General features: G+C 42.4%; 1 protein-coding gene across 1 annotated transcript; it reads left to right on the top strand.

The window, feature by feature from the left end:
* The first annotated feature begins 518 nt into the window (after positions 1 to 518).
* Positions 519 to 3,421, top strand: LOC114829759 (uncharacterized protein C1orf232). The gene is made up of 4 exons (XM_029115735.2): positions 519 to 599; positions 2,323 to 2,400; positions 2,558 to 2,664; positions 3,031 to 3,421. The coding sequence occupies exons 1-4, from the start codon at positions 519 to 521 to the stop codon at positions 3,419 to 3,421; spliced, it is 657 nt and encodes a 218-aa protein (XP_028971568.1).
* The last annotated feature ends 5,944 nt before the right edge of the window (positions 3,422 to 9,365 follow it).

The raw sequence follows: 9,365 nt of genomic DNA, 5'->3' as shown, positions 1-9,365 counted from the left end.
GGAGTCATTAAACCTGGGTTAGGGTTACCAGCCTAGTGGTGCCAGCCGACAATGGCCCACTGCTTTTGGAAAAGAGCCCTTCTGAAAAATATATGAGGTAATCCATACCTGTTTCCAGGTAACTGATGCAGTCTGAATCCTGAACCATGACTGTGGGTGTGTATGGGGTGGTGTCTGTGTGTGTGTGTTTGTGTACTCACACGGGCGACTTCTTTTTTCTCGCCGATCACAAGCTACATCGGGATGGTATCAGCAGCCTGCGTTCCTGACTTGAGACACTGACAATCTAGAAGTGACACAACATGAAAGGGCAGAGGCCTACAACCCTCTAGGCAGGCCTACAGTAAAGTGACCGTTCCATCATCTGAGATCTGCAAGTGTATGCATGGGAGAAAGCCATTGGACAAACTGAGAACACCTGGAAAGAGGTGAATCGGTAGAGGGCGGCCATCTTGAAGGAGCTATTAGGCCTCAAAGAGGTTCGTTTTCACAGTGCTAGTAATCTGGGGTGAACAAGCATGAACCCTGTGTGGAAAGTGTACAAGAGCAAAGTGCTGAAGACCCTGAATCCGGATCTAGAGGAGGACTCTGCAGGACAGGTACAGACCAGAAAGGCTGTCTTTCATCTAGAGCATTTCTCTGCTTCTTGGTCTTTTTCTTGGTTTGTGCGCTAATGTTAGTTCTATATTTTGCTATGCTATCAAGTGCTGATGTAGGATAAAGTCCCCCCACCCTTTGTAAAATGTTTCATACACACAATCCATCATCCAGAAGACTGTCATGGGGATTCACGATGACAGATCTGTAGGTTTACTTACAGCACAGTGAAATGTAAAAAAGATGAGTGCAGAGACACATTTACAAATGGTACTCTGATGCAATATGAGGCGGTGTGGATTATTCTAGAGTGTTTTCTAATATGCTTCAAACATATTTGCATATTGTATTATAATTAATAACAATTGATGACTCACTATAGGAAAACTAATTGTATTTGTAACAAGACAAAACATGGTGGAAAAAGAAAATAGGGTGATTTTTTCACCTCACAAATATTTATTTTGTCTAGTTTTCGCAGAAGATTTTTGGGTGCTTTGTAACAGTTTTGGCTATAACATGCAAATGACTGTAGTGTATGCTACATGTTTATTCATAAGATCTTTCAAACCACTCTCCTACTGTAAACCATCTTAGCTACATCAAAACTGTGCTATCGGACATAATCAGTGATAGAATCCAAGGGGCTTTCCATTACCAAGTTACTTGAATTTTTCCTTGTTTCATGACACCCCTGATGTGTCCAGGATTAGCACATGTACACAGACATAGATATGTGACCCAGTTGTTTGGAGCGTCTGGAAATCTGATCCCGAACTAGAGCTGCGTTCACGGATCAGATGGCATTCCAGTGTGACACGGATGAGACAGACACAGGTAGGTAGTCTGGGGCCCAATTCAGTCTCAGAGAAGGGGGTCAGATCTAGGATCAGTTTGGAATGAGAAGGTCATGTTGAATAAAAGGCGAATGACCTGATACTATATCAGCACTACCTCCCACACTTTATCCTTTTCAGTATGACGAGGGCCTGTGTGAAGGAGACTCCATAGACCAGTTCCGCAAACACAGATTGAGACTACCGCTGGAAATCAGGATGAATAATTAATTTGGCCATTGAGCTTGACTTTTTTAGTCCAGGATTAGGCCAAATCTGTGATTTTGTTTTAGTCCATAACTAGGCTTTATCCGTTTCTGAATGAACAAGCCCAATGAGAATTTAACCTACATGCACTACCAATCAAAAGTTTGGACACTCGTACTCATTCAAGGGTATTCCTTAATTTTTACTATTTTCCACATTGTAGAATAATAGTGAAGACATCTGAAATAATACATTTGGAAAAATGCATCAACCAAAAAAAAAGTGTTACACCAATCAGAAAACATTACATATTGTGCATTCTTAAGTAGCCGCCCTTTGCCTTGATTATATAGTAGATCCAAAAAAATCAGTTTATTATAATTCACATACCTCTTTCTATAAATAATGACCTGCACTGAAGCAGTGAGTGCTACAGCTCTACCCAACACCGTCAAAAACACAGTCCTGTCGTCTTCTGTCTGCTTGTAGTGTCTACATTGAGCCACTAGATGGCAGCCCACTACTAGTAAAACCAAGTTTCTTGCTAAGCATTGAGTTGCCATCCTCTTTCATAACCAACATAGCTGTATCTAAAGTACACAGCTGGTTGATCACAGACTGACATCCCACTGGAATGACTATGTCGTTGTCTGATGGAGCATCGTTTTGCTCGTGTTCCCAGGTCAATGATGCAGAGATGGACATGAGTCCTGTCCAGGAGGAAGAGGGGCCAAGTGCAGTGTCCCAGCTGGCCAAGAGAGTGAGGCCACACACACACACTGCATGGAGAGACTTACCAACTACATGACCATTGAACTATGAATGGCAATGGACAGTCACATACACGTGTACGCTTTCATGCACAGAAAAATGCTGATATGTTTGACCTCTGTGTGTGTGTTTGTGTGCGTGTTCAGATGCAAGGTGCTGGGGCTAAGGGCTGGAACCGAATGTCTGCCCTGTTCAACAGAGAGGACGAGCACCAGCTATTGGATGAGACTGAGACCCCACCTGTCGCAGACCAGTCAGTTGCCATACTACTGTTCAACACAGCTCTGTTACTCCTCCTCCTTGTGATAATAGAAATATTAGCCATGCCTAATTACCTAATGGGTTAAAGGACAAATTCACAATTTTACAGTTTTATGTAAGATAGTTCCTCAACGTGAAATTGAGAACTGTAATCCATGAAAAAATAAACAATTAGCCGCTGCAGATGCCAGCATACCTTGATTAATAACAGGTGGTTTAACATCAGTGTTAGTAATCAGGGCATATGCATGTTCTGCATGTTTGGTGTGATGTTTTGTAGTTAAATGCTCTTAAATGCTCCTTTAATCTGAGACCAACGTAATGACGATGACTGTCCTTCTCTGTCCCGTCTCTCCAGTCCACTAGCAGCCATGCCTGAGGAGCCACAGAGGCCCACCAGACCCTCTGGATTCTGGGGTAGCTTTGCAAACAACTGGAAGCAAATGGCCGCCACGAGACAAGGCGGGGAAAATTCTGCCACCCCTGCTAATGAGACCGGTCCGACAGTGGAGGGTCATGAAGTGGTTGGGGAGGGAGGTGTTGAGGGAGTAGGGGAAGCAGAGAGTAACCAGGGGGAGAATGTGGTGGGAGAACAAAATCAAGATGGGGGAGGAGGAGGGAGCAACAACATCTTCTCCAAATACGCCTCGCTGGGAGGAGGAAGCGAGAACACGTCCTTCAAGTGGAACTTTGTCACCAGCAAGCTGGCAGATTTGAAGACCAAGAGCATGGCTGGCCAGCAAGACTGACCAGCCAATTGAAATGTGTGGGGCGGAGCTAGGGACGGGGTCAAGTTGGGTCAAATGGTAAATCAAGCAGAACTTTCTCCCTGCCCAGCCAGATCCCAGATCAATTTATGTTGTCGCGTGAACAGCTGCAGTAGGCAAGCCAAGCCAGCGCAAACCTAGAATTGGCTACTTGTAACCTACCAGCTTTTGAATTTCCTTTGCTCAGGTGTAAGTCATACCCACCAAACCAACACCAGTAGCATGGGTGCCAGTCTGATTTCAAATTAGGGATTACACTTGTTTTTGCTTGGCAATGTATTGATGAAGGAGTTGATTTTTGGGCGCAAAGAGACTGACGTCCGGGCTAACCTGAGCCACAACATCACAACTTCCTGTATACGTTCTTTACAGTGTTGTCCCATTGCACATTTGAACCAGATACAACCCTGGCATTTGGTCAGTGTTACAGGACCTACCAGGGAACTACACTAGTTAACTGGCTGGATTAGATCTGTCCGCTAAAAACCCAGATTCAGATTTCAGAGACAGTGGGATAGTGGGAGAAAGTGGATTATGTGATAAATCTGTAAAGTTTAGACCCACAGATGTTTTCCTGTTGGCTGTAAAACCATTATGCACTATATTGATATATGTAGGACATGTCTTGTGTTTTCCACTGGAATTAAGAATAAGGGAAATTCATTTAATTTATTTGAAAATGAGAATGGTAACTACTTCCCGTGCAAAGCCTCATCGCAGCAAGAATCTCCATCTTTTTATGATGTGTTTCTGTAAGAATGTAATCTGTCCATACTGTTATTGTCTGTCTGTTCAATTTCATAGCCTTTTCCAGTGTTTTGTGCTAACATGTTGATACCTTTCGTGCTCCAATAAAGATTATTGCACTAATAATTCAGTTTGAAGACGACACTTCAATGTGGCAAAGCAAGATTGAGGAAGTACGTAGGTCTGACTCCAATAAGGGTATGGGGCACTTTAGCCCTATTTCAAAATATTGATCTCATAATGTTTCAGGTTAAAAGTCCATAAAAGCCAATACACATGTTGGATAACAGAGGAAGCATGCAACTGGTAGAGTCATTAACTTACATCTGAACTCAATCACATGCTGACAACACATGAGGTCTTTTGGATAACGTGGGAAAGGCCTGAGACCCGACTTAAGCCTTGTCATATGAGGCTCAAATGCCTGTGTGTGCGTGCGTGTGTGTGTGTGTGTGTGTGTGTGTGCGAGGGAGAGATGCTGGCTCGGTGACTATGGCAGGAGTTTGACTGTCACCTCGTTACCCCCGCCTCGGGTTAAGGGAAGACACGGCCACTGTCAGATAGATGAGACTGATGATCAGAGGAGAGCACGGGTCAGGTGTGAGGTGTCTACGAGGACGTGGATCAGAGGGATGTTAGTATCCGACAGTGAACAGTAGTAGGCGCCATTTGCCCAGTCGGGTTCTCAACATCCCGGTCAGTAGCACTGCACTATTAGCGTGGTCTGACAGTGTGGCCCCTTCTGACTTGCTCCACATTTATTGGCACCCTTAAAAAGATGAGACAAAAAGACACAATGCAACACCAAACCTACAAGTTGATGTGCAGAGCCAAAAGCATCTATTTTCTTTTCATCTGACTGCCTAGTTCAAACCCAGGGTCCAATCTAGTCACACTGTGTCAATGGATTGTTGATGTTATGGGTCTGTTTCTCTTGGTAGTCATTTTGAGGATGATTGTTATTACTCGTTTAAATGCATTTCAAATAGCTTAAAATAATATAGTAATTTCCCAATTTTTGATAAAAATAAAGAGGCTGTCAATCATTTTGGATCTGACTGTGTCTCTCAGTTGCTCTTTATTTAACTACAGACACACATAAAAACACACATGTTTACTTCTAAATGGGGACCCCGTTTGCCCCCCAAACATCCTAACCCTTGCCCTGAACCCAACCTCAACGCTAACATTTAACTCCAGTATCTAACATGCATGATAATAACCTACGTTTTACCATACTAACCCCAATTGAAAGACTTACTTAAGCCAAATAAATATAATTAGTTAATATAATTAGTTAATATAATTAGTGAATATAATTAGTTAATATAATTAGTTAATATAATTAGTCTTTTTTTTCTGATTTAACCACAATTTGGGGATATATTTGTGCTCAATACACTGTTAAGTCGGAAACACAGTTGGAATATAGTCTGGCCAAAATACATGTTGGCCATGTTTCCTTTCAATAACTTCCTCCCAGATGGACAAGTTTATTGTCATTCACAGCACCCCTCCCTTCCTCTCTCCTCTGTCTTTTCCTTCCTCCATATTCTCTCTGTCTGCTCTCAATCCTATTTCCTGTCTAACAAATACGCACTTCCTGTGTCAAAATGAGGTTTTCTCTCAAACAATAAAATGTAATTCCCTTCTCCTAAAAATGTTTAAATCCACAGCAAAGTAGAAGTAATGTGGTTTAATAACTTCTATTTCATTTTATTTCAAGGAGTTGGTTAAGTGCCAAACCCAACTCTATCCTCTATGTCGTGCAGTACCTTTCACTAGAAAACCAAAAGTAGTACAGATTGATCACATCAGATCTTTCACATTAAATGTTTTTTTAAGAATAGAGCTGATTGGTCAAGAAGAGGTAGTACAGAAATCTCAGGATTGGGCTGTCTGTGTAAAAGCAACATATGATGTTGATGGTGATTAGAACACAAGCTGATTGTGTTTGGACAGTGGCACTAATAACAACAGGATGCAGCCACGGTCAGCAGTTTGTAGACAAAGTGAACACTACCAGTCTGTGTTCACGCTCTGAACTCATGACACGATTTATTGAGCGAAGACGAGGACAGAGACACAGTGAGGTGAGAAAACATCTCCATCGGGCTGAATTTTACAGGTCATTTCAAATGTGTCAGTGAGACTTAGCTAACATAAGTGAAATAAGGAACAAATGTTTGGTTCAGCACATGTTATATATCGGTTGTTTTATAGATGCTCTTGTCCAGATCATCCTACAGTAGTAATGAGAGTGAAGTTCCTTTTTCAAGGGCACTATGACCTACCCTGCCCTAATCTCCTAAAGAATTCCAAGGAGATACCTTTTGGTTACTGGCCCAACATTTAACCACTGTAACAAATATTTAATGAGCATCACATTTAAGTAACTTTGGTTTTTACACAATTACTTAATGTACACAGAAGATGTGGTCCTTCAACATGAATACATTTGATAGGTCGCTGATTGTTCAAGACATTCACGGAGAAATGACAAAGGGAGAGAGAGGTTGAAAGAAACAGAGAAAGACAGGGAAGCAGAGAGAGGAAGAGAGAGACACAGAGAAAGCGAGAGAGACAGACCACGACAGAAACAGTGATGAAACGACAGAGAAAGAGAGATATCAATGAGGGCAAGCAGAATCAGAAAGGCGTTTAAGGTTTCAAAACAACCCCAGACAGATTAGGGTGTCTAGGTGGAAGCGCTCTCAGAGTTGCATCATTCCCACACCCCTGGGCGTAAAGATTGTCTGGAGCCCTTCCCTGACTACGGCTGTACAACCCAGTTTCCATTTATGACCCAAACCACATGGCCATTTAAAAAGGGGGCATGAAGACACTGGGAAACCCTTTATCGCTCTTCGCTTCTCCCTCGGTCTCTCTGTCGCTCCGCCTTTCTGTCTGTGCGTTTCCTTCGGGAAACCTGACCCCGCCCACCCTGTGGCCTGAAGTCACGTGATGCGCGTATGGGATGTATGTTCCCTTGTTCCCCGCTCGCCCCCATGTGTGCAGGTGTCTCCACCCCTCACTCCCCCCGCCTGCACCTGCATTCCGAGACATGATCGCAGATTGTCGTAGTCTGGGTGTTGTTTTCTTTTCTGCCCTGCTGGATGTCTGAACAGTGATGACTGAACAGGTACACTACAGAGCCTGATGTTGCCTGAAGTGAGAACAAACAACAAAAGCGTCTTCCAAGCGCTGTGTGAGCATGTGTTCATTGCTGCACACAGCCCATGTGTGGAACAATGAAGGGAGTAGGCCGTTTTGTGGTTTAACAAGAGGATATTTTAATTGTCCTACTGTGGCGTATTACCTTTTGTAATTATCATTATGTGTAAAGTGACACCTTGTAATTACAGCATCAAACAGCTGAGAAAAAAAATACATGAGCATTTAATGAGTGTGCAGTATGTTATCACAATATTTGACTTTGTCACATCAAGGCTGGATATGGACTTTTTGGGAGCGCTCACTGTAAGTTGGTTTTATGGGCCCCTGATAAATGATACCAAAATATATGATTTGTTCCTTTCCTGAAGCCAGAAATGCATTTGACGGTCTAGCAGGCATTTATGGGTGTTTGCACTGGAAATGTCTCGTTTTCATTGTCATTCTAACTGTTGTGTACACACCAATAAAAGGAATTCATGTATTGCATTGAATACAATACACTGTATGTAGTGTTTTCAAAAACATCTCCTGAAAGCATCTATTTGAGCTACAAACGAGTAAGTTACATCAATTTAAAGGCCTGGAAAACATGATGACTATCACAACTTGGAATGTAAATTTGATTTAGGTGACAGTTTTTCTTAAGATGTCTTCACAAAAAAATGACAAAATGTAATGGTCAGAATTATAAACTCTTAAATAAACTCCTTGGTCTAAATCGAGTCTCTGAAACATGAAGAGATTTATGGTTTTGATGAACAACTCCCAGAATTCTTTCTCCTGATCTTATTTAGGTGTATTTAGGCATATAAAGTCAAAGGGCTAACATTCTGAAGGACACAGGAAGGACACTCGATAGACTAACTGCCAATCTTATAATTAATAGCTGACATGGCTAACTGACTGTCATTTAATATTGACATCAATAAGAGAAAAACGCTGCTGTTGCACAACCACATTTGGAAATTGGACCTGGTGTATGCAAATTAAGACCCTGAACGATTTATAGAGAAAAATAATAAGAAACAATAATCATAATTGTGTTTGGGCCCCCTAGCAGCCAAGCGGTGGTAGGTGATGGCCTATTTGGCAGGCCTGTGCCACACAGACCAACGGAATATAAAAAGTAGCATGATTGAGATCAACGTAAATCACCTCTCAGATACCTACAAAAGATGAAGCTGAGCATTTCCGTTCCACGTCGACACACTGACAGGATATGTGCCCAGTGTCTATATTTGTCAGGTATTTTAATCCATTCTACAAACAGGATGAGCTCAGCAGTGGACTCCTTCTGGGGTCATTTTGAGAACACGTAAAAATAGCTTTAAATCAAATTGCTATGTAATTATTGTGTAGCTGTACGTTGACGCTGCATTTCCAACTCTGACCGCAGAACATCCTGTCCAGTCTGTGAGTCTGCTCAGTCAACTGTAGTCACACCTCACAGACACTAAGCTTGGAGGTGCGTCCTGGCCCTGTCAGGTTGGCTACTTGAAGTAAACAGAAAAATAAATGACCAACACCTTTTTTTTAAGTAAAGAAAATAATCGAATAACTGATATTGTTCATACTCAACAAGCCAAATGTATGTACCCATCCAGTTTTTGTTAACATCATTTGCAGGTGAAATGCTTCGAGGTGTGAAAACAAACAATAAACCCTATGTGTGTTGCTTATTCATGCATCACACATTTCTTCCACTGCAAGCTTTCTTTCCTCCCAGACCTTATGACTCACATTCACAGAAGTGTTACCATCTGGAATCCTACCTGTAGGAACCACACCACAAGTAAACAGAGACAAACACGTTCACGCACGCACACCCACAGACAAACGTGCACACGTACACGATGACACACCCAGGCAGAGCCATTAGGGAAGCAGATGGCAGTAGGACAGGCTGTTTTTGACCTGGTCACCTGGGTTTTCCCTGTGGAGTTCCACCTGTCCTGCTGTTCACTCTCGGATGTGAGCTGCTCACAAAGAAGTTCAGTTCACG

This window comes from Esox lucius, chromosome 20 (assembly GCF_011004845.1).
Source record: "Esox lucius isolate fEsoLuc1 chromosome 20, fEsoLuc1.pri, whole genome shotgun sequence".
Classification (NCBI taxonomy): domain Eukaryota; kingdom Metazoa; phylum Chordata; class Actinopteri; order Esociformes; family Esocidae; genus Esox; species Esox lucius.
The sequence above is the reverse complement of the archived record's forward strand: the minus strand, read 5'-3'. Positions and strand labels throughout refer to the sequence as shown.